The 26,959-nt window shown below is 38.0% G+C and overlaps 2 protein-coding genes across 2 annotated transcripts; one reads left to right on the top strand and one right to left on the bottom strand.

Annotated features, from left to right (window-relative positions):
• The first annotated feature begins 142 nt into the window (after positions 1-142).
• Positions 143-19,962, top strand: LOC580885. Its single transcript, XM_003726961.3, has 10 exons — positions 143-350; positions 2,626-2,711; positions 2,886-2,982; positions 12,408-12,990; positions 13,607-13,699; positions 14,381-14,450; positions 14,735-14,856; positions 15,320-15,518; positions 15,913-15,976; positions 16,250-19,962. Exons 1-10 carry the CDS (start codon positions 228-230, stop codon positions 18,839-18,841), a joined length of 4,029 nt encoding a protein of 1,342 aa, XP_003727009.2. The 5' UTR covers positions 143-227; the 3' UTR covers positions 18,842-19,962.
• A 1,803-nt stretch (positions 19,963-21,765) lies between these two features.
• On the bottom strand, positions 21,766-26,852 carry LOC115918094 (AP-2 complex subunit sigma). The gene is made up of 4 exons (XM_030998703.1): positions 26,742-26,852; positions 25,338-25,487; positions 24,433-24,546; positions 21,766-23,907 (listed from the first exon to the last, which is right to left on the bottom strand). The coding sequence occupies exons 1-4, from the start codon at positions 26,742-26,744 to the stop codon at positions 23,746-23,748; spliced, it is 429 nt and encodes a 142-aa protein (XP_030854563.1). The 5' UTR covers positions 26,745-26,852; the 3' UTR covers positions 21,766-23,745.
• Between the last annotated feature and the right edge of the window lie 107 nt (positions 26,853-26,959).

Genomic DNA, 26,959 nt, shown 5'->3' with positions numbered 1-26,959 from the left:
CTATCAGTTAGAACAATATACTTTTTCAGTCTACTTTGTCGGCGCCTCATAGATCAGTGATCATGCATTGAGGGCATCGAAATCCAAGTTAGAGTTCGTTGATTGAGGGCAGGAGGAGGGTAACACCCAGTTTAGCTGAATAGCCAATCAAAAGGCGTGCAGTTAATATCCGTGGGCTTTTCAAATACCTGTACACAAGTTGACATCGCAAACACCAATGTCTGAAAATGACGTTTTCTTGGGAATTAGACAATGTGGACGCCTTGCAATGTGTCGTAAAACGCGATCTGAAATGTTCAGGTATCCGAATATCGAAGAAGAAGGACACACACAGAAATCACCAAGCACAAGTAAGTTGTAAATAGTGATGTATTTAAAATGATTGTGTGATTCTTGTGAGAGCGTGGTCCCAAGTGTAGAAATCCACGTGAGTACGAATACGAAATTCTGTTGCTGCGTGCGTGCTTCAGAAGTTCAGTGAAACCGTGGCGCGCTGCCGCGTGATTTCCATGTCATGATGTAGATCTAGGCCTAGGCCTAGACCTTCTAGGCCTAGATGTAGAGTGTGTTGTTGTTGTGTCTTAATTGCAGTGCTGTAGTTGTCTGACTTGTTATGTCTGGGCATGGATGGTGATATCATTGGTAGCATTATCTCGAAAATAGTAGTCTAGATAGACGTCAGGCCTACGGAATTTCAGAAGTAGGCTACACTAACGGCGAACGCCAAACGGTGCTTATCCAAAATTTGACCCGTAACTCCTGCGTGGAGATACCCTAGCCCTAGTAGGCCTAGTCCCTACCAAAACATAGACTAGACCCTCTACTAAAAATGTAGTAAATATTCACTAAATCATGTCCAAATAAAGATCATGAGTTAAAAGTCGTTATGTTTAATATTACTAGATCTACATGTATGATGTAGTCTAGTCTACTAGATCTAGACCTACTTGTTTCGTGTCAATTTTCTTGTTTTTTAACTTTGGAGTATTTTTTGGAAAAACACTGATATTAGTAGACTTTTTCACAGGTTTCACGGCAAACCGCTGCACAATACAACTTACAAGTGCATACTGATGGTGGGTTGTGGGCGAGCGCGCGCCTGAGCTGAAGTAGCTACCGTAACATTATTACGGTAGATAACTTCACACAGGCGCCGCTCGCCCTCAACCCATCAGTATGTACTTGTATTGTGCAGCGGTTTGCCATGAAACCTGTGAAAAAGTGTTTACTAATATCAACGTTTTTTTGAAAAATATTCCAAAAATGACAAGAATTGACACGAAACAGGTAATAAACATTTATAACGACTTTTAACTCATGATCTTTATTTGGACATTTAATGAATATTTACATTTTGGGTATGTTTTGGTAGGGTATCTCCACGCCGCTGTTACGGGTCAAATTTTGGATAGGCTTCTGAACAAGTGCCACACTAACAGTAACGACACAATCCTTGTCATTTGACAATTAATATCCTCTTTCTTTGACTTTGGACTTTAAATCAAGTAGATCTAGACCTACTTTAGCTGGCGTTGGCACCGCGCTGGTGCTAATTCAACCTTCCAGAACATCCTAAAAATGCTCTAAAACTGCCCAAGCAGCCCAACAATACCTTCTTGATCATTTGATGCAGAATAACAAGTTCAGGGTCAACTCTGAAGATCAGGTTGAATTTTAAGCGTTTTTTCTGAACAATTTAATCCTAAACATTTCTAACCGTATCGTATGTATAATGTACGTACACAGCAACCAAGAAGATGGAGGTTTTGCGATATGCTAGACACAAGTATAGTAGATCCATAGTAATGAGTGGATAACCATCGTCTTTCCAGGGTATAATCTCGATACCTCCGCTTCTCAGTCGCTGTACATACGTACACAACGCTATATTGCATTGTCCTGAAAAAATACCTAAAAATCAACCAAATGAGCGTAAGAGCTGCAAAGTTGACCTTGGACTAATTATTCTGCACCGAGAAGGGATTGTTGATCATTTTAATTTGTAGTATCTCTTATTCTCTTTTAATCATTTCATTTTAAGTACATTCTAGGATGTTCTAAAAGTTGGACTAATTTGGGCACACTTGTGGACTAGCGCCCTTTGGCTTTGCTAAACTAGTCAGTCTAGAGAGTTAAACTTGAAATTTGAATAATGTCATACTCATCATATCACTATTTTAAAATGTACCCTTTTAATTTCATGGTGAAGAAAGAAGTAAAATAACAAAAAATAGAAAATAGACATACCAGTATTAAATCAGTTCTGTACTTTCATGTAAGTGCAGCATGCATGGTAAAACTAATAGTACATGTAGACCAAATCATGTTCCGTTATTATTCTGTATTGAAATTTTTTGCATGAGTCATGGTCATACTCAGTGGATCTATTCGTATAGGACTCATATTTAATTCTTTTATTTTTCAGAAACTTAAGATAATTCAGCATTTGAATGTTTTGTAAAAGCGTTGTCTCTACAGTACACTAGTTTAGGAGGATCTATGCAAATATTTTCCTCTTATTCAAGTCATACATCCCTGGTCATATGCCCGTTACTGTTACGGTGGTCAAAACAAATTCATCAAATGAAATTTAACACGTTTCTCATTATTTTCTCTCTTTTTTAGGATATGCATGCATCTCCCTTGTTTGGTAAGGCATTACAGTCTTATGAGCTGGTAAGAGATGAGGACTCAAGATGTCATGTGCCCAGGTAAGGAAGACATTGAATAAACAATACATGTTGGCTAATTTTGTAAATCAATGAATAATGATAATAGATCTTGATGTGTAATGTTCATTGTATGTATTACAACTGTACCTGTATTATAATATAAAATGTACCGGTAGTCATTGAAGCTTTGGATTGCGTGATTCTTGTTTACAGGTTCTTATTGGAGTGTACAAAGTTTCTTGACAGTCATCTGGACATGGAAGGCATATTCCGTATCTCAGGTTCCAAATCCAGACAACGAGAGCTACAGGTAAGCATCTATACATGTAGTTGAACTTTGTGCTTTAAAAAAAAAAAAAATGTATAACAGAATTATTATTTCTGTGTGGTAAATGGGTATATACCAGTACATATATGTCACTTAGTTCAGGCTACAAATTAAAGTGTTCTTTTCACCATCTGCTCCAGTTAAACTGATTACCGGTGTGACTTCCAAAACACCTCGACACCATCGATGACAGAACTTGACAAACCATGAAGATACCGTGCAAACAATGCAGGTTCAATCTGCAATTTAATGTAAACATATAAACATTTGTTTAGTCATATGTCGCCATTATAACTCATTTATCATGAAATGATACCCTTTTAGATGTAATAAACTTCACCTCAGTGAAATACAATACTGCAACCCTAGTTCAATTGTTTGTATTAATTCCTATTGTTATTTGCTTAAACCAAGATAAATTGTCATACAATTTGGTCTATAATACTCTGTGGGTCTTTCCACACTTGTTACAATTAAATAAACCATTAAATTCCTTCATCGTATATGAACTGAATAGATTGTGATTAATGTAGAAGTCTACAGGCCTATACCTTCATAATCACAACCTTGACATAACAAATCAAATCATGCACTGCACCAATGTTTCTAGTGCTGCATGATAGTAATTTTGTCTCTCTTTGTAGAGAGCATGCACACTCATTATAATCCAGCTGAGCTACAAACTCCATAATATGCCTCTTATAATTTCATATCGTTCATCTTTACTTTGATAGCTAAACAATACCTAAACGTAAATGCCCACATACGCCTGATTCATTATCAAAGTACATTACACGTACTGACAAGTACATTACATAATACATGCACACAAACCCGTGCACTTTCACATACACGTGCACTTTCACATACACGTGTACTCTCGGCCTTTCATTTATAAGGCATCACAAATGTCACTTAAATCTCATAATTTATAAAGCCAATAGGCTAGAAAGATACATTAAGACTTTAACTTCAAGATAACATGCATAGTTTACTCACATCATTGGGCTTGTATCGAAATTAGACAAATATCAATGGCATCTCCGGTTAACATAACCTTTCCGAAACATGGAAATTAGCAGCACGCCTAACAGCGCCTCCAAGCGGCCAAATCAATACTAGCTTCTTAATTATCGCTAGTGACGTCACAGTCTTGCCTAAATCTAACCAAAAGGGCTTTCTACACACGACATCCCGGTCCCCTAAATGTGAAGCTTTACTGAACATTTAAACTAACATTCACTACGTGCACTGTATTACATTTACTTAACTCAACTTCATCAAAAAAGTGACAAGATCCCTTTAACTAAACAACAAAGTTGTCAATTTGCAAGAAATTGTTCTAAATTTTCTATACAAATTTACCTGAAATAACATTTAACCTATAATCTTAATTTTAAGAATTATAGCATCACAACAACAACCACATGTAGATACTTGTACATGTATATTGTTTTAAACCAATATTCAACCATTATGCAAATTTATGCAAATTATGCAAATTATGCAAATTATGCAAATTTGCAGTTAAACCAAAACACATCATTGTTAATCTAGCTAAACCACTGCCAATAACAGTTGGTAGCAATACCTGAATTAAACATATCTTTTAACTCTTTCTATACCGGTGTGGTAAAAAACAAATATGCATTTGTTGGCATTAAACTTGGTCAACCACAAATTAAGTTTGTTTACTTCCTTGTGACAAACTTGAATATACTTATTGGTAGATCACTCTTAACGTCTCCAATAAACACTTCACTTTGTTTCAATCAAACTTTGAACATACATGTAATTGTCCTTTATGACCTTATGCCATTCCTCTAGCAATAAATTGAGTCATTGTCCTTCCATCTGCTATGTATTAACACATCTTCTTTACCACTGGAAGCCTTTACAAACTCAACATACATGTACTGTATACCAAATTACTAATGCAATGTATTCCAAAACATGCTATATGAAAAAATAATGAAATCATCCTTGCTACAACCCCTTAACATTCTCTGTGTTCGGTCTTAACAGACTGAAATTAGCAAACATGTAAACACCTATTTTTTCTTATTGCTAATTTTTTTTAACAATTTGGCATTCTGCTACACTGTATTTCCAACAAAGGTATTCAAACTTTGACAAATAAGTCAACACTAGATATTAACCAGAATTCTCCAGAAAATTTATCTGCTAAACCTTGCATATATAATTTGTCCAGATTATAAACAAAGCTAACATGCACCAGCATGCATTAACACCTATACTGTTCCTGTGGGATAAAGGCATTTAAATATTGAATTTTACAAGAAAAATGAAAATTTAGCATTGAAAGTGACATTTATGACAATAAATAAGCTGAATATGACTGTCAGTCCATGAGTCTTTGAGTCCTTTCAATTTTCAGTCTTTAGAGTTAATCAGTTTCTTGTCAAACGTGGCTGGAATATCTCTCAGTTCCATTCAGTTGTTTAAATAAACTTCTGTAGATCAATTTTCGTCGAATTACTATGCTAGTGAACCCGCTCAAATGAATCATCTTGTCGTTGCGCGACTCCACATTCCCTTTCCAAAAATGATAAGGCACAATAAAAAGAATCAAATTGGTATTCCTTTTATCACAATCCTACATCAATATATTTGATAATTTCCTATCTCTCAAATTCAGAAATCTCTCCAAAGTAGTTTAAACGTCGGCTTCCAAAACCAAACACAATTTGGAGATTGGTCTCACAAGCACGCTATTCTTTGTCTTGACTTCAACGCTACGGACAAAACCTCCTTTGTCAGGCATCGTCTTGAGAACCCTACCCAACTGCCACAAATTCCGCGGGGCGTTATTATTGACCACAAGCACAACATCACCGACTTGAACATTTCGACGCGATGCTACCCATTTCTCCCTCTCCTGTAGTTGTGGTAGGTACTCCCTTATCCAGCGCTTCCAGAAGAGATCAGCCATGTATTGCACTTGACGCCACCTTCTTCTAGCGTATGTATCAGACTCTTCAGTCATCGTTGGAGGTAGATGTGGTTTCCTATTCAGCAGGAGCAGGTGATTTGGAGTCAATGCCTCTACGTCGCTGGCGTCATCAGAAACCTTGGTGATGGGCCTATTGTTGATGATGCCTTCTACTTCGCACAGTAGCGTATTCAAACTTTCGTCTGCGAGTGTTTGCTGCTTCGTCAGAGCGAGGATCAATTTCCTCACCGTCCCAATCTGTCTCTCCCAGACTCCGCCAAAATGTGACGCTCCAGGTGGATTAAATGTCCACTTTATGTTCCTCTGGAGTAGTTCTTCATTCAACTGGGCTTTATTCCACCCTTCTATCTCTCGTCTCAATTCCAACTTTGCTCCGACGAGGTTGGTCCCATTGTCTGATCTGATTTCCTTGACATTGCCTCTGCGAGCTATGAAGCGTCGTATTGCATCTATACAAGAGTCTGTGCTCAATGAATAAGCCATTTCAATATGAACAGCTCGTATGGCAAGGCAAGTGAATATCACTCCATAGCGTTTGACGATACTCCGACCTCTCTTTACTTCGATAGGCCCAAAGTAGTCCATGCCTACTCTCGTAAATGGTGGTTCATCAGGAACCAGTCTATCCTTGGGCAGGTCAGCCATTTTCTGTTGCATTACTTTTGCCCTCTGCCGCCTGCATGCAACACATCTCCCCATCATCTTTCTGATAGCCGTTCCAGCACCTGGCAACCAGTATCTTTCACGAAGAGTTGACAACACGTGGCTCCTGCCACTATGTCCCGTCTTCTCATGTACCTCTCTCAACATTAGCTCCGCCACGAGGCTTTTCTTTGGAATAATGATAGGATGTTTCGCCTCGAGTGGTAGCGCTGACCTACTCAACCTTCCTCCAACTCGAATCAGACCTCCTTCTATCTTAGGGTCTAACTTGTATAAACTGCTGGCTTTCTTTACACCATCTGCACCAGTTAGTGCATCCATTTCCTCTCTAAAGAAGCAAGATTGTTCATACTGGAGAATTTTCTGCTCTGCATACTTCATCTCTTCATACGTGATCCTCTTAGAGATCACCTCTGTTTCAACTTTCAACTGTGACTCTCTCTTGGTTCTCAGCCACTTAATGAATCTCCACATCCAGCATACAGCCCTCTTGAGCTTAAACCACGATGAATAGTGGTTAATCATCCTGTCTAAGGCTTTCTCATTACCCGTTTCTGTGCTGAATGAACTTGTATCTTCCTTGGGCAACTTGATTTCTGGATCAGTATCTGAAAGCTCTCCCACTATAAATGGATCAGTAGGCCAGTTCTCCTTTCCTTGCAGCAAGAATTTAGGACCGTGCACCCATCGCTGGTTGGTTTTCAGCTCCTCAGCAGTCAGCCCTCTAGACACGTCGTCTGCTGGATTGGATTTTGAATCCACATAATGCCACTGTTCTGGGCTGGATTTATTTCTGATTGCTGCAACTCTATTAGCCACGAAAGTCCGGAACCGCCTTTCCTCATTTGTTATGTATCGTATGACGATTGTGCTATCTGTCCAGAAATGAGAACTTCCCACTAGCACATTCAGTTCTTGTCTTAGAAAGGCGTCCAGTCTTACACTGATTGCTGCTGCAGACAGCTCTAGACGTGGAATCGTCATTTTCTTGATTGGTGAAAGGCGAGACTTTGACATCAACAGCTCACTGTGCACCTGACCATTTTCAGCTTTCAATACTAGATATGATGCTGCCCCATATGCTACTTCAGAAGCATCAGAAAAATGGTGCAATTCATACTCCACCACTTCAGGGAATTCATGGGGTCTTATGCATCTGTTCACTGCAAACTGTTCTATTTCTGGTAGTTCACTGAGCCACACCATCCACTTCTGCTTGTAGACTTCAGGAATAGGATCATCCCATGCAAGTCCCTTTTGACACAGTTCTTGCAAGATCAACTTCCCTCTTACGACGAATGGGCTTGCAAATCCTAACGGGTCATACATCGATGAAACAACACTCAGCAATCCCCGTCTCGTGAGAGGCTTGTCCTTCGGTGAAATCTTGAACCCGAGACTATCTGCCTCAACATTCCAGCTGATACCTAGAGCTCGATCAACTGGGAGGGCATCATGATTCAAGTCGACTCCAGTCAACTCCTTGGCTCTTTCCTCAACAGGTATTGAGTGTAGCACGGTGGGACTGTTACTCAACCATTTCGTTAGCCTGAATCCCCCTTTTCTGAGTAGTTCCCTGAGTTGTGCTGCCAATTTAATGGCCCTTTCTTCACTATCTGTTGACACAAGGCAATCGTCAACGTAGAAGTTTTCGCGAACAGTCTTTACAGTGTCAGCCTCGTAATCCTGCTGATTATCAACCGCAGTCTGACGAAGGGCAAAACTGCAAGCACTGGGACTCCATGTCCCACCGAAAAGGTGTACACACATGCGATAAACCTGACACTGTTTTGACAAATCTCCCGACGGCCACCACAGGAATCGCAGCACATCTCTCTCAAATGACGGTACTCTGACTTGATGAAACATCGCCTCTATGTCAGCTGTTAATGCGATACGGTCCTTTCTGAATCTAAGGAGTACTCCTGTCAGTTTGTTGGTAAGATCAGGACCCTGCAATACAGCATCATTGAGAGCTACTCCTTTACACTTAGCTGCACAGTCGAAGACTATGCGTACCTTTCCTGGTTTCTTGGGATTGATAACAGGATGGTGAGGAAGATACCATTTCTCTTGTCTGTCCTGAATCTGGACTTCAGTTGTTTTGTCTACACGTACTTCCTCAGCATATCCTTTCTCCAAAAGGCTGGACATCCCTTCCTTGTATTTACCCATAAGGTAATCATCCTTGCTGAGTTTCCTCCTCAGTGACTCTAATCGCTGTTCTGCCATGTAGCGATTCTCAGGCAAATTTGGGTTCTCTTCTCTAAAGGGAATAGGCAGTTGATAGTGACCGTTGTCCATGCTAATCTCTTTCTTCCAGAACTCAGATACCTTCTTGTCATTTATTGACATTCCTCTATTATCATCATACAGGTATTCCATTCCTTCTAGCTTCCAGAATTTCTTCACCTGTTCCTCCAAACCAGCATTACTATCGTCTGAGATAAAGCTTGTTGAGACTTGGATATTATCTCGACCTTCTCTGTCTCCTAGGGGTCCATTCAATGTCCATCCTAGAACTGTCCTTACAGCATAGATCTCTCCAGGTCTACCTGCCTTTACCTCAAGGGGCATCAACGCCTCAGGAACATCTTGCCCTATCAGCAATGTGACCTGGCTTCTACTGACGACTGGAAGATTAAGACCTTGTAAATGTGGAGTCTTAGCTAGATCTGCCTCTTCTGCCATATTAGCTATGCTGATATTCAAACTGGGACGTGTGTGAACCTCCACGTCAAGCTCAGATTGTGTGGCAAGTCCCATGACTTTGATGTTTACTGCTTCACATCTTAACCGGCTATTCCTTTTCTCCAAGGTAGAGACAGACAGGATCTTACTCTTGCCTTTAACCTGCAGCTCATCCACCAACTCCTTAAGGCAAAATGAATTTGTCGATCCTGAATCGAGAAGTGCAAATGTCTCTACAACTGTATCGCCATCAGCTGCTCGTACCTTCACTGGTACTATAGGAAGAGCAACTCTATACCTTCCGGCCCCCGTGGCATTACTGCTTGCATGCGAAGAGGAAGCTTCACTGCCGGAAGCTCTGTCATCAGTCTGGGTCATAGAGTTGGATTGACCACTATCTCTCTCTGCTTTCTTGGAAGAAGAATTCCTATCTCCACGGCTAAACATCATCTGCTTCCCGGTATGCAGAAACTTTGTGTGCTTCTGTTTGCAACCCTTCACTGAACAGGTCCTGTTCAAGGTGCACTTAAAGGACATATGCCCTGGCTGTAGACAATTGAAGCAGAGTCTCTGTTCACGAGCAAAGTGGAAACGTTGCTCAGGATTCATATCCTTGAACCGCTGACAACCAAACAATCCATGATCAGCATGGCAGAGAGCGCACTTCTGAGGACTGAGCGATGCCGAGAAGTTTCCTTTGGAAGAATGGTATCGGTTTGGAATCGAAACCTTATCCTTGTCTTTGGCCTTGAAACTGCGTCCTTCTTTCCATCCTCCCTGAACTAGAGCTCCGTAGACGGGATCATTGATCTCTTCAGCAGCATCGTTCACAAATCGAACAACATCAAAGATTACAGGTGACCTTCCGGTATCACGGATTCTCTTCACTTGGCCAAGCCACCGACTCCTCAACTGGTAGGGCAATCTTTCGATCAGCTTCACTAATTCTCTCTGGGTACTCAATTCCTGGAGCACACCCATTGCCTTGAGGGTCTCTGTACAGGTCTGCAGCTCATCAGCAAAATCCCGCAGCTGCTTGCAGTTGTTTAGTACAGCTGGGCCGTCCGTAACTCTCCTCAACCAGGCTTCTTCAATCTTGTGAGTGTCACCAAACCTCTCAGCAAGGAGCCCCCTAGCTCTTAGGTACCCTTGATCCGGTGACATCATCATGCAGCACTGGATGAGTTTCTTTGCTGCTCCTTCACAACAGTGAAACAGTCTCATGAGTTTTCCACTGCTGGACAATGACGTGTCCCCAATCATACAGTCATATGATTGTACAAACTCATAATATTTTAATGGGTCACCATCAAATTTCATTAGTTCGGCACTTGGCAAATTTATGGATTCAAGAAGCTGCTGTTGTTGCATTTGGCCCTGCCTCAAATGTCCTAAGATCTCGTAGTCCAAATGATCTCTGGATTCTCTGTGTGACTCATCACTGGCCTTTGGCGTTGACTCAGGTGCTCTTGATACCTCAACGTCAATGTTCTGCTTCTGAGGTGTATCCGTTGCAGGATATGGCAATGTGCTGTCATCATTGACAGACTGAGGCTTGAAGGTAACCTCATCTCCTTCACTAGCCTTCACAAGATCATCTTCATACTGGCGATAGACAAGCTCCTCTGCTTCCATTACTCTGAGCTTTGTCTTCAGCTCCAACTCAGCTTTCCTCTGCTTGAGCCTCAACTCTTCAAGCTCTAACTCCTGGTGCTGTCTAAGAGCCTCCACCTCAGCTTTGAGGACCGCCTTCTTTGCTAGTGTCTTTACTCTGGCACTGGAACTAACAGCAGTACTTCTGCCACTCTGGCTAACCGAGTCCTCCGGTTGTACTTCACTCATGATGACTGCTTGGTGACTGCTTGACGTTCTCACTTATCCAAGCTGATATTGAACTTGATGTGACTTCCAAAACACCTCGACACCATCGATGACAGAACTTGACAAACCATGAAGATACCGTGCAAACAATGCAGGTTCAATCTGCAATTTAATGTAAACATATAAACATTTGTTTAGTCATATGTCGCCATTATAACTCATTTATCATGAAATGATACCCTTTTAGATGTAATAAACTTCACCTCAGTGAAATACAATACTGCAACCCTAGTTCAATTGTTTGTATTAATTCCTATTGTTATTTGCTTAAACCAAGATAAATTGTCATACAATTTGGTCTATAATACTCTGTGGGTCTTTCCACACTTGTTACAATTAAATAAACCATTAAATTCCTTCATCGTATATGAACTGAATAGATTGTGATTAATGTAGAAGTCTACAGGCCTATACCTTCATAATCACAACCTTGACATAACAAATCAAATCATGCACTGCACCAATGTTTCTAGTGCTGCATGATAGTAATTTTGTCTCTCTTTGTAGAGAGCATGCACACTCATTATAATCCAGCTGAGCTACAAACTCCATAATATGCCTCTTATAATTTCATATCGTTCATCTTTACTTTGATAGCTAAACAATACCTAAACGTAAATGCCCACATACGCCTGATTCATTATCAAAGTACATTACACGTACTGACAAGTACATTACATAATACATGCACACAAACCCGTGCACTTTCACATACACGTGCACTTTCACATACACGTGTACTCTCGGCCTTTCATTTATAAGGCATCACAAATGTCACTTAAATCTCATAATTTATAAAGCCAATAGGCTAGAAAGATACATTAAGACTTTAACTTCAAGATAACATGCATAGTTTACTCACATCATTGGGCTTGTATCGAAATTAGACAAATATCAATGGCATCTCCGGTTAACATAACCTTTCCGAAACATGGAAATTAGCAGCACGCCTAACAGCGCCTCCAAGCGGCCAAATCAATACTAGCTTCTTAATTATCGCTAGTGACGTCACAGTCTTGCCTAAATCTAACCAAAAGGGCTTTCTACACACGACAACCGGTATTTGTTTATGAAAAATGGGTATTTCTTGTCCTGAACTTCAGAACGCTAATATTGAGAATGCTTTAGAAGTAATTTTCTCGGTAATATGTTTTAACTTTTATATTTATCTCTCTCTTATTTATCATCCGTCCTTCAGAAAAAACTAGAGAATGGTTCTTGCATTCCTGATGATGCCAATGCAGCAGATGTGTGCAGTCTCTTCAAACAGTTCTTCCACACCCTCCCTGAGCCACTCATTACACCTAAACTCCAGAGTGCCTTCTACAAGTGCTCACAGATAGAAGACATCGCAGAGCAGCGATGGGTCGTCCTCAACATCTGCCATCTCTTGCCATCACTCAACCTTCAGACCTTGCGCTTCATCGTCCTCTTCCTAAACCGTGTCGCCTCAAGGTCGGAGAAAAACCGCATGGACGTATCCAACCTTGCCAAGGTGTTCACACCTAACTTCTTCGGGACATTCACAGCCCTTGATAAGAAGAACCCAGAGAAGATGATAGGGTTACAGACAAGTATGGTTAGTTTGATGATTGAGAATGCTAGGCTAATTGGTGAGGTCCCTGAATGGATGATAGAGAAGATTGCAGGTCATAACCAATCCAGAGAGTACCTGGATCGTCTCACATCAGAGGACGAGCTGGAAAAGAGCGATGATAATCTAGAAGAGTGTGGAAGACTATCTAGACGACGTAGGAGGAAGAGTGGAACATCATTCCAAGGTACATCTTATTTTGTTTACGCTGTATTATTTGCAATTCATGTAGAGTGTAGAGACAAAGGCAATAGTACATTATGCTCAGCTGCAATTCATTCTGTTGGGCTATTTGCAACTTTGCGTGATAGCAACTTGTTTCTCAGATGAACAAAAATCATTTCTTTAACTAAATGCCATAATATGACTTTAAACAAAATGTTAAGCATTTGATTGAAGGGTTGCCTTATGCTTAAGTGAAGAACATGAATTTGATTTAGCAGTATTGATTGACTTTATATAATCATTACATAACCATACATTGTACGTACTTCAAAATATTCCCCTGTCAACTCAACTTTGTCAGAGCTGATTGCCTAGATCACATTCTGTGATGTGAAGTAGGATATTGCCAAACTAAGTGAATCATCTGTGAATTTGATTTGTGAAATAAGTAGTTCCAACATCCCCCCTATTTACTGAATATGGCAATTCCAAATTACTGGTCACTTGTCAGAGTTAATGTAAATGAAATAAGAATTAGAAATGGAAATGAAATGCATTTGGAAATTATGATTTTAGTGATATCAATTTGTGGCTTTATGTCAGGTAACTCACTCTAATATTTTCATTCCTTTCCATAGTGCTAGTGAATGGTCTTGGACACAGCTTAGGCATTCTGAAAACAGGCTCTTCAACGGAGAGCATCTTATCTACTGCTACTGATACGCATAATAGTGAGTAATACTAAGTAATTCAACTATAATATTGCCAGTTTTTATTTTGAATGTGCTAACATGCAGATGTACAACAATCATCCAAAAAGAAACTTATTAGATACCTGTTGGAATTCTACTCCATAGAAAGATGGTAATCCCCCCCCCCCCCCCTGCAATGCAGTCAGAGAAAAATTAATGAAATCTTCAAACTGAAACTGTGTTAAGTCCTGCAGGTATAACAGTATGTTGGACTACACTCGAGTGGTAAACATGCTGCACATACCCCTATAGATGGGACCACACGTACGCTTCCAAGAATGTTTCGCCATGGGTTCCTTGATGACATTGCCTTTTTTCTTTTTTTTCCCGACATGACCGTGGGACATAAAATTATGAAAAGATATTCAGAGGAAAATTTTGATGTACTTTGATTTATCAAGTACAAAAGTATTGATCTGGTGTAATGATGGAAAATATTTTCAGATTAAACAATTCAAAGAAAAGCGCTTCGTTTTGCTCGGGTCTGACATCTAACTGCAAAATTTATGAGTAAGAGTTACAGTTTAGCTGAGACTGTTTCGTAGCGGTTTAGCGTAAACAAGTTGTTTACTTTATGCAAATTAGGCTTCAAGGACAAACACTTTTGCACAGTTAATTGTTCCCATTGCTAACTTATTATAAAATTTCTTGTCATTTCAGCGGAGTCACCAAAGATCATGAAGCGGAAAGCCAGTGAAGATATCGGCAGTGCATTTACTTCCAACAAGAGGTAGGAAGAGCATTAATTTTCACCTCTCAATTTTATATCTACAATCTCTCGTCGTCCATTTTTTCTCTGAAGACAAGTAATTTTCTGTTCATTTTTGACAAAATAGCAGTGTTAAATACTCTAATTGTCTGTACCATGTTTGTTTAGGAATAATTTTTAAAATGTGAGTATTTTATAATGCGGACTCATGAACTTCAGAATTGAAGCAAAACCAATCAAAGGAAATTACAGGTCTAATTATGTAAATCTAAAATCTTAAAATTCATATTTTGTTCACTACACAGGAAAGTTTTGCTGCACAAGATGACAACAGATCCTCAGTTTAGCAAACCAGGTCTACATCTCCATAAGATTCATCATCAAGGAACACCTAATCAACATTCTCATCCAGCCCTGGGCGAAGCAGGTAAACCCTCATACACTAGCTTGGTTCAGAGTGGGCTAACAAATGCTCACCCTCTGAACTGTTCAGTCTCAATCCCTCTCATTACAGACTCGCGGCTCTGTGAAGCAGATAGTTAAAACTGATTTAATGTTCTGTCAAGGGTTAGGAATGGAATATCTGTATATGAATGATGCAAAGCACTAGTTAACAGAAAATAAATTTTTCATAGTGAAACTCAAATCGTAGGGATGAAGAGTATATTAGAATTACTCTCAAGATGATGTATCCTGAGGCGGTAGGTGTATATAACAATGACCAGTTTTAACAGAACCAACCTGTTTTTAAAAGAACTAAATTTCTAATAGAAGATATTGATGGTATATTTCTTCTTCTTTATAGTAAACTACCGGTACACAGTTTTAGGAAACAGATATATGACTATTTTTTTCTTCATTTTTTGATGCATCTTAACTCATGATCACAGATGCTGTCACAGCAGATGGCGAGACACTCTTCAGGTATGGTACGCCATCCATTGTGTATGCTGATGATTCCTTTGCTGGACACACCCCTGGCAGGCTGGCTGGGAGGGAGATGTTCTCCAAAGGACATAACAGGGGCCAGGAAACACCCAAAAGCAAACTCAAAAAATTTAAGGAACTCAGTGCAAGGAAACTAAAAAGGTAAACAAAGAATTATGAATAGAAGTTCTCTCTGATATTCCAAGCTTTCTTGGTGCTAATTTGATGAATATGTTAACTTTGTGACAATCTGTTGAATAAAATATGTGTCCAACAACAACCAAAAGTCTTGTTCTGATGTGTTCTTTAATAACATATATATAAGAGAAGTTGATGTACTAGTACTTGGTTTTTATTTGGTGTTTGAGTTGACCATATGATCAGATTCTGAAGCTGTTTTTGTCAGAATGTTTTTCTTTTGCATAAAGATGTGTCATGTGTGCTAACCGAGGAATGAAAGTTTTTACAAACATTGATGTAAAACCTGTTTTTGTTTCTCTCTCTGTTTCTTTCTCTCTCTCTCTCTCTCTCTCTCTCTTTCTTTCTAACTACACAGGAGATCTGTGGCACTCAATCTAGATGGAGAGCCATTCAGTACAAAGTCTCCTAAAGCAAGCAAGGTAAGACTTTACTTTTCCTCTGCCTTATGTGTCTAAGCATGACTTTGATTAAATGAATACCACAACTCCTTTAAACAATGAAATACCTTCATGAAAATATAACAGTAAATGTATATCAATGGTTTCATGTTGGTTTCATTAGATTTGTATGAAGGGACTTCTAGTTTGTTTACTTTTCAAAACTACATTTTGTGACTAACTTTGTGTACATTTTGTGTACAAAACACTTCCCTGTAGTATTACTGAGACATGTGTGTGGTGAATTACTTTCAGACACAAGAAAACAACAAAAAGGAAACCAAAGATGTTGGTTGGAGACTAGCTAACGCTTCACCACCAGATGGAGGCCTGGACACCATGAAGCTCTTTGAACCTCAAGTCCGACCAAGTCCAAGCTTTGACAGTCCCGGCCGGGTTCGTAGACACATCAAGACTCCTAGCTCTCCAGCCCGACTCCTGACTGGTGCTTCCCCAGCTCTTCGCCGATCTACAAGGCTCCACACATCAGATAGTGAGAATGATATTTGTGGTTCCATAAAACCTATAAGATTCTCAGCTGGGGATTCACCTAGAGTAGTGATTGTAGATACCCAAGCTAAGGCAGTAGCATCACCAAAGGTTGTGGTGGTTGACATAACTATGGTAAGTGAATCGAACCTTGCTACAGAGTATGTAAAGAAACAACAGGAGCATGCCTCCCAGTTGATTGGTAGTAAGTTGGGGAAGGAGCGAACAAGTCCATCCATCCATATTCCTGACAGCACTAGGCAGAAGATCAAAGCAGCTGAGATAGTTTATGCAACCGGAAGCTCAGCAGAAGACAAACATCTCCAGAAGATCGTAGACCAGAGTGTAAAGCACAGTTCCTCTGAAGATCGTGTCCCTGCTAAGGAAATGACACCATCTATGAGTCAGATGAGTCTATCTAGTGTGCTCTCTGGAATCAGTGTCGGTAGCCTCAAATCAGAGTTCAGTCAGTTTGGGTCAGAGGCATCCGAGAAACAACCTACAACTACCTACATGGAAACAGACATCTGTTCTCCATGTGTGTTTGAATGCAAAGATGATACCATGGTGGCCATTGAAGATCCCTCAAAAGACTGCTCTGACGGTATGACTCAAATGGAAACAGAAAACCCCCAAGATACAACGCTTGTTGCAGGAAATACACCTGTAGAAGAAACCCATTTCGATGGTAGTCAGACGACACATCCTGGGGAAAATCAACCAGAAATAAAAGACATCCAAATCTCAAAGGAAACCATGAGCAACGAGGGGCACTCCCATGTTATGTATAGACCAGACACTGGAAAGTGTACTATGTCTAAATCTGAATCAATTGATAGTGGAAAGGGTTGTTCAATGGAAGACCTCCATGTTGCCGCTATAGATGGGAAGCCAGAAAGACAGCCACCTAAGCTTCCAAGCAAGCAAGACAGCTGGGATGCCGATGTAGAGGATGAAGGTAGTGAAGAGGAAGAAGAGATGAAGAAAGAAATAGATATCAAGCATACCAAAGAATCACACATAGAACTAAAGGAGATGCAGGATCCAAGTGATACTGGTGACCAACAGGGAACTATGAACAGAGTGGCTATCGAGGAAAATTTTGAAGGAAACAAAGGAGAAGCTGATGAATTAAAAACTTACAATAGCAATGAAAGATTTGATGCAAGTGATAAGGCTAAGGTTTTAAGCTCTGCAGATGGCAAGGTTAGCAAAGATGACATATTCAAGGTGCCACACAGTGTTGATAATACTGCGAGTGAAAGTGATAAGCAGAACTTGATAAATGCTGCCCTCAAATCAGATATGAAGAAATTCAGAGGGAGTCATTCCAAGACCCTACCCATAAAGGGTGATCAGAAAGGGAGAAAGAACAAGAACTCGAGCATCGTCAAATCTAACATTCAACTCTTTAACTCATTTTCTACGAGTGATCAAAACTTCAATGTTAGTGCTCTTGGTGGTGTGAGAAAGACAAGAGCATATAGCCAAAAGGAAACGCAATCAGTCACCAAACCTCTGACACCGTTGACTAAATCAACTAGTATGGACAGTGGTATCTCTAATCTTCAGGCTGCTGGGCATCCAATGTCAACAAGAAGCAAAGACGTGGATGACTCATTCTTGACAGCTGTTGGGAGTAAAGCAACTCTGAAGGTTCTCAGTTCTTCTATGGAGAACATCTCAACACCAAAAGAAGAACATACTGCTCCAACATCCAATCAAAGCCGCCCTATTCAAAGTTCACAGTCCATGCTTGACATCAGTACCCCAGTAACCTCTGTCAACAAGCCACCTATGATACGTCATATGAGGAATGTCAGATCTATGCAGAATGTTTCCACACCCGACAACAAAGAGAACCCCTCAACTCCACCATCCATCAGAAGAAGGCGTCCCGTCTCCCAGGGCCAAAAGACGGCTTTCCAAGAGAGTGATTCATTTTCCAAACTCAAGAGAGAGAAAGCTTTCGAGGTGGAAGATGAAGCGTCCAGCGTACCTCTTGTCAAACCGCTCAGAGATAACAACTCACCACATCTGCCCAGGACCAGGAAACCAGCTCCTTTGGATCCAAGACTAGCAACACCCCTCACACCTGTCCAGCGTGCGAGACTTTGTACCCCTGGTAGTAGGAAACCAGTCGCTATCAGACACAGATCACCTGTCAAACCGGTCAAGAGACTGGTCAAGTCTCCTTCTCCTGCCAGATCCAAGGGTAGACTAACACCAGACAGGGATAACAGGACCCCTAAGAGATACCCTAGATCCCCAAGGAATCCTTTAGAGAATGCATCACCCCGTGGGAGGAGGCAAAGGAGTGCTGTTCCTGTACATGTCCAAGATGAATGGGAGCTCTAAGACACAATAGAAGAACAAATTATGTCAATTTGCATGATTGTATGTAATCTAGATATAGCATATTTAGCTTCATGCATACATATTTTTCCATTAATCTCAGAAACTATGAGACTTGTTATTAGACAAAGTTTCATTTTTTGAGGGGGCGTGGGGCTTATTACACAAACTCATGAAATTTAACATAAAATAGTGTAAGTTCTTGGTATCATTTGCAACAATCTCATCAGTACCTGTACATTTGATTGAAATAACATCTCTTGATGTCTAGTTGCTAGTGATGTGTGAAAATAAACCAATGTAAAAATTATGTTATGATTGAATATATGGTCATTGGTGCTTCAACTGCCTTACGCTCTCTGATAGATTAACAGTACTATAATTTGTGACCTAAATTGTACATTGTATAGAAGACAAATTTGTATATATCAATAATCGAATTCCATTCTGTCATCACTGTATTAGCATATATATTTTGAAGATTTTGTTCAATCAAAATGTTTTGATACTGTATGTCTTGTAAATATTGGTATACAAAAGTTTGATGTCAATCATATGCATCAGTTTCACCTAGGTGTTGAACCACCATGACATTTTATGGAGTGTGTAAGGATTTGTGGTGGAATTAATTACAGTATGTCAAATCGTGGTATAAATTGCACTTTGTGAGGACATTGATGAGGCAGATTATGAATATGGAAGGTGTGTTGAAACATTATCAGGGTTCTTAGCTTTCCATGTCAACTTTTGGTGGCCATTCAATGTAGATTGTGCAAACTTCTAATGAAACATATTATACCCATACTATGAGGTGAGAAATTTCATGTGCCACTTGGACTTCGAGGTAAGCACTTTAAATGTGATTTTATTTGGTCAATATCATCCAGGCAACCTCTTCATGTGAGCCCTGTCTGACCTATTTACTTGATTCTAGAAATAAAAATACCTGAAGAATAGGTGGTCGTAATTGTTGCAATAGACCCAAATTGAGCACTTTAGGCCGTCCCATATGAAATTCCCAAAGATTGGACTGGGATTTGAGAGATTATTTTCTGTGTGATTCTATATCTTGTTAGTTTGATGTGAGGTTTTCATGCACTTTTAGTATAGATACTTCCTTACATTTGTTAAACTTGTTCAATCAAAGTTCTCTTTGTAATGAAAATCAGCTGTAACATCTCATCACTTAATGCAGTGTTGAAGGAGATGACCTGTTTTGACAGAGTATAAATGACAGATACTAATTGGTTCTACGGCTGAGGTGAATATGTATTTACACTGACAAACAGTCGATAGAGATGGTGAAAGATGTAGAATTGTTTTATTCTCCTGATCCATCAAAATAGAGAATGCCGATTGTAAACCTTTCATTGTTTGGCTTGCCATGCTTATTTCTTGTTACAGTGTGTATTAATATTGGTCATAAGGATTAGCTTATTCCATTTACAAGAATACAGTAATTGTGTAACATACATGTATATGACATATTACTGCAGTATGGTTACTGTAGGTAGTAGGGATGAAAAAAAAATTGTATGAAAATAATGTGGATTAATTATAGTACATTGTTCATGGAACACACTATTTTCATGATGGCTTTTGTAATTATGATGCATCGATTGTAAGAAAGTTATATATGTACATGTACCATTTATTTTCATACAAGAAAATATGAAAGTTCATGTATGGAAGAAAAAAAACTGATGTTATGTATTTCACTTTATGTAGATCTGGATTTTGATTTACAAAGCTTAAAATATCTCATGTGTTACGAAACCCAAGTAAATTTAAGAAATGCATTGTATGTGCTATCAGAAATTTTAAGAAACATTGAAATAACAAGCAGCTAATACAAACTGTATATTTTAATTTTAGGGGCACAAAGTGAATTCCTTGTTTATACGGCTACTAGTGTATTTTGTACATGTACTATACAAGAATGTGGGTTAGTAAAATATAATTGATCAAAAGGTGTAAGGAACTAATGATCATTTATCAACACATGTAATTGTTTTGAAACAATATTCAGTTCACATTTTGTTAATGTTCCTATGGTAGCACATTTATATTTTGTTGCTGTGTATGTCACAATGGACAGTGTTAAAGAATCTAAAAATTACATGAATGTTTCTATTTGTTGTCCTTTCTTCATTTTTGATATAGATGTGTGCACGAGGGAAAGAACATTTTGAAACCGTTGTAGAAGAAAAGAATAGTGACAGGGATGGATATGTTTGGAAAGTCAAGAGGAAGAAAGGGGGAGGAAAGAGAATTGTATTGTAACCCAGTGATGGAAAGAAAACAGCTCACCAAATAGATAATTGAGTTTAGATGTAATTGGGGGAAATTATGGGAAGAGAGAGAGAGAGAGATGGAAGAGAGGGAGAGAGGGAAGTACCGGTAGAAGGATAGGGAGGGAGAAAGAAAGACAGAAATACATGTAAATGTAAAGATACTAAGTTGTGAAATGTGTAGAAAATGAGAAATTACAGGGTATGTGTGATAAAAGCCAGATACACAGCAAAGGAAACGCAAGAGAACGAGATAGAAAGAGATATACACATATGGAGAGAGAGATAAATTAAAGGGGAAGAAAAGTTGCACTGATATAGAAACACTGAATACATAGATGGAGAAGTCGGTTAAATTTTGTAAGTAAAGTATATACTAAATTATAATTTGATGGTGATAAACAGTCGAAACAAGAAGTCAATAAAATATCTTTAAAGTTCAAATGCAAATTGACCATCAAGCATCAATCAGAGGACCTGCATTGGATTTGGGGGTTTCATCTAACTAATGAGTGATATAAAGAGATACCAAATGAGTTGAAAGAAGTAAGAAAATCCACACTATCATTATACAATATGCATCACTACAGCTACCGAACCCTAAGCACCATTCAATGTTGACAGAAGCAATAGAGAATATGTTCACAAAGCACAAGGCAGTTTATTGAGTAGCCAATAAGAATGAACAATCACAATTACTAATGCCTTCACTGCTTAAAAGATATCACAATATTTAATTTACAGTATACATGAATAATCAAATACACATTTGTATACTATTACATGTATGTTAAAAATATAAACTGGATACTGCAGAACAACAGGGTCTTTCTAGCTCGCATTACATGTACCTTTGAAATACAATATAACATAATCATGTGTTCTAATCTTGTCAAAATGAGAGTTAGAACAGATAACGTATTGCATTGCATTATTTTACATTAGGTTATTTTACATTCACCTTTTACAGTATACAATGCATGAAATGTTTGGACTTGCGTGACTATTTAATGTTGTTCAAATTACATGAAATACTGGTAGCTGTTTGAAATGACATAATTACTTCTTTGCACATGATTCAGTAACACTCCTGCTGATTATTCTACATTAAATAGTGTGTTGAGAGTGTGTTAACTTGATTGTGTTAACTTGATTGCTTTAACACAGAGTTAGTGCCCTTCTGGCTCCAAACAGATGATATCACAGCTCAAGGCAGCCATGTTTAAAGCCCTTGCAATTTGAGTTGAAATAGTTAACTGGTTAATAATATATATTCGGCGTTTATATAGAGCTTAATACATTGACGATGTCTTTAAGCGCTTTACAAATATATTTTACACAACCATTGTCAACCTCTTCATCCATGACAAGTTGACAACATTATGTGTCATGAAAATAATTCCTTATTATCAGTAAACAAAAAAAATACAAAGTTCATTACATTTCAGGATTGCTGACTCTGCAGTAATATGTATAGAAGATATAGGGTGATACTTGATACACAACGTCTGAGTACCGGTAGATATAATGGGCAGACCTACATTTCTCAAGTAATTCATATACTGAGAAGTTCACTACATTTACACATTATGTACCCTAACCAAATTACAGCCATCTTGACTGAAAATCAGATTCTTATTGCTTTACTGATGGAAAAACCATGCATTTTCATTTATTTAATTCCTGATATGATCAATGTACTTTATTAACCCGTTTCCTGTCAAAACTAATTTTAATGTATACAGAAGCATTGAATTAGCATCATTGATCATGAGCAGGTGACTTAATTTTCAGGTTTACTAGTATTCTTGGAAACGAAAGGTTCTACTTTACAATATACTCATTTTTATCAATGTTAGAAAACAGATTTTTGCTGATAGAAACTGACAATGGAACCCCATCTTTAAAAAAAAATATAGGGATAAAGCGGTGTCTGAAAATTGCAATGTTACAAAACACATTGTAACCTCATTAATGTATGTGGAGTTGTTAACATGTAACTTATTTCACATAAGAGAGTTTACAACAAATATGGCTGGTATAGTTGGTCCATTGCTGAACAGGACAAAAACACAATGGATCACATAGAATATATGTACACATGGATTTACAGCAACATTTAGTAATACACTTACTATACAAGTTTCATATCAGATATAAATTTATACATATTAAGGATGATACAAACTACTTTCAAAATGTCTCCCTACACCACCAACCATATGAGCTAAAAAAACACATCGAAGTTAAGTCTAAAGTTGTGTTTTAAGCATTCTCAACTACCAACAAAGCAATTGGAATATTAACAATAGCAATGTGATAAGTTTACCTCTACAAAAAAAATAATAGCCATTGACTTGGATAGACGGCACAATTTATTATGGAAACCACTTTGGAAAATTGAAAGTCCTTGGTAAAATTTCAATTTAAACTTCTTTGCCTGCTTTTGTGAAAGAATTAAGAGAGCTCACTGTTAATCTCAAATTTCATTATGCACTATCCAACATTACATGGTTGATCAGGAATAGCTTACCTGGCTAGTGGGAGCGGTAAAGGAGACATTTTGAAGCATTTCACAATGGAAAACTAAAATCTAATATTTTGGAATAATTGTGTTTACTCTAACTGCCCAAGTGCCATTAATTGTTTAAGGACCTTAGTCTGACTCGTTTCTCTGATCTCTCCAGCTAAGAACATCTCATCCACAACTGAGTATACCTTGTAGAAATTGAAGACTAAATCCAGCTCACAAACATTGTGGAAATACTCATTCAACACCTGAAAATTGGGAGACAGAAGAAGTGGCAAAGATTGCATGAGAATATCTGAACTGACAAACATATGAGATGTTGGAGCTAGTTCTATTAAAGATTTAGACTTTAAGCAAATCTAGTATGAAAAATGTAGAAAGAAGAATTAAAGATACAAAACCAAGTAAAATAGTATGAAGCAACATGAATTACACAAAATGTGATAAACTAATATAAAAAAATAAGGGCTTATTATTCTTTCATAGTTTCTCTTATATCTGGTAAAAAAGCAATCAGCCAGCTAATAATGTTATGTTCAAAATGCAAAGAGGAACATCCCTACATAACAGAAAGATCTTTTTATAGGTTACTTAAAGTCTTAAACTATAATAACATTTGCATGGGTAAAGCACTTTGTTTGAATATTTTTAAAAAGGTACTGCTTCCCAAAATGTATTTATACGCTTGTCTAGCTTTGTACAACAAATAAAGGCAACCCATAACTGCCTGTCCAACCACAAGTACAATTATTTGCAAGTAAAAAAATACTTACCTCCACAAAGTTATGTATTGCTTCTAAGTATGCTAAATTGTTATCTCCTACATCTACACAGATACAGAAGTAAAGACCAGCATATCTTCTGTACACAATCTTGAAGTTGCGGTACTGTGGAAGAAGAGAATAGTTAATTCTATTGTAATGACTGTAATTTTTGTTAGCCAAATTGCCTTAGTATCAGATAATAAGGACCTACACTACAGTAGCAAGTTGCCTGTAATCAATGGAATGAACGTATTCATTGCATAATAGTAGAAGGGTATCATAATCATAACATTACGTGTCATAACATATTGTTTATATTCACTGAAATATCTAACTAAAAGTTGTCTGCTATGCCATTATTAATGGTAGTGTAGTTACCAACATGTTATGCACTCAAGACTGTGCAATGACCTGAAAATAGCATTGCCAATGTATATATCTGACTGTTCACATACCGGTATACTACTGCAACATGCAGATTATACTTTTTTTATCAAAGAAAAGTATGATACTCTTCATGGGGCAAAAAACCCACCTACACATACATTTTAGATTAAAACACAATTTCATTTTAAATAAAAACATAGTGATAGTTACGCCCTGGTAAAGCGTTAGTACAATTATATTATCACTTACATCTCTATATACATTTCTTAATGAATGCTCAAATTAAGATAAATATATTGGTATTAGAAAAATTAAATTACCACAGTAAATAATTACAGTGCTAATATCCATTTTATGAATGTACTAAACATCTCTGAGTAATGCATGTGACTAAAGATGTCTATGTCCACATTAATGTATTTCTTACTACCCTTTCACAAATTCACAGTAGAATTGATAGTTTCCTCAGGATCTATGTAAGTTACTATAAAATATTAAGGTACATGTATAACCAGAATTTGACTCACTTCTACAAAGTTTGTGTGTTTAGCATCTCGAACTGTAACCAAAGCATGTACTTCTTCAATCAACTTCTGTTTCTCTTCATCATCAAATGCCATGTACCACTTAGCAAGCCTAGTCTTGCCAGCACGATTCTGAATTAAGATAAATCGAATCTGAAATAGGAAATACAAAAAAGGAATGTATTAGATGACAATAGTAACAAACAATACAAGTGATTTTCAGTCGTGTTAGAACACAAATGATCACAGAATTTAAAAAAAAGTTACACTGAAACAGCAGATAAATAATATTTCCTGCAACTTTGGTGGTCATGGTGAATATTAGGCAGTAGGCACCATTGAGCACTTGCAGTAGTGCTAAAACATTAGAGTAAAGATCGTTTAAAATGTATATAATATTGCCTTTCTTTCGTCAGAAAATATTCAAATCATGAAAGTCATCAACTTCACGCAAGTTAAAACCTTTATTGAAGAGTAAATAGAGTTTGAGATGTTTATTTTGTGTGGTATGTGTGATATTTTTGCGGCATTGTCTTGAGGTACAAAACCAGTTTGCTTTTTCCCCTGACACTTTTCAAATCCAAACATGTCCTAGAATACTTTTAGCACTGTGGCCCTCTCTCGATTGACAGGATTGCGCAGTACATCAAATTCAGATAAGAATTGCAGTGCGATGCATGATTAAGACTTTAGTTTTAAATAGATCTTAGATTTAGAAAGATTACAAGAATTAAAACAAACAAACATGAAAGTTAAAAAAAGGTTGTCCACATAAATTGCTTCATTTCATCAGGATCATTTCTCATACCTTGGAAGTAGGCATAAAGTTCTTCTCATTCTCAATTTTTATTTTGATACGATACATTATACAGTCAGTACATTCAACATCCCGCAACTCTCTGTCCATACATTTACATGTCCAAGATTATGGGACTCATTTCTTCTCTTTCTCTTCTCTACAGAATCTTTTGTATAGAACTACCTTGTCATTTTTTTGTAAAATGAAGGGGAAAAAAATGTTTTGTCGTTGTAATAAATAGACTAGAGGTCTAGTGAAGGCAAACAGAGGGTACCACGGCGGCAGTGACATCGAGAAGGTTCTGTGTGTCATGGAGGAGAACATCAAAACTCCCAAAAGATAGAATATGTTCAAAAACTCCTCCAACTCCAAGCAGACGGATTTTTCTGTCTGGATGAAAATATTCAAGTGAACCCGAGTGTACCTGTATGACAGCACAATAATAAACGTATGGGACCACTTACTAAATATGAAAATAGAATCTACGATTATTTTATCTTTGAATTAATATTGAATGTACAAATACATCGGATCACAAAATAGTATCATATCAAATTTAAAAAAATATGTTTTCAATACGACTTATCATCACAAAAGACGACAATTACCATTTTTGTTTAGCACTGTCGATCAGAGGGCGTCTTCGAAATTTAGTCCGGAAATGAATGAGCAACATACAATTATTCAGCTGGGGGTCAAAATAAATACTACTAAGTATAAATCAGTATAGATCCTTTATGGTACGCATAATATCAATACAATACCCATATGGAGACTTTTAAATATAAATTGTAATGATTCATATGTTTTCTTTTGTGATTATTTT

The sequence above is a fragment of the Strongylocentrotus purpuratus genome, unplaced genomic scaffold, assembly GCF_000002235.5.
Source record: "Strongylocentrotus purpuratus isolate Spur 01 unplaced genomic scaffold, Spur_5.0 spur5_scaffold_5, whole genome shotgun sequence".
In the NCBI taxonomy this organism is placed as follows: domain Eukaryota; kingdom Metazoa; phylum Echinodermata; class Echinoidea; order Camarodonta; family Strongylocentrotidae; genus Strongylocentrotus; species Strongylocentrotus purpuratus.
The sequence above is the reverse complement of the archived record's forward strand: the minus strand, read 5'-3'. Positions and strand labels throughout refer to the sequence as shown.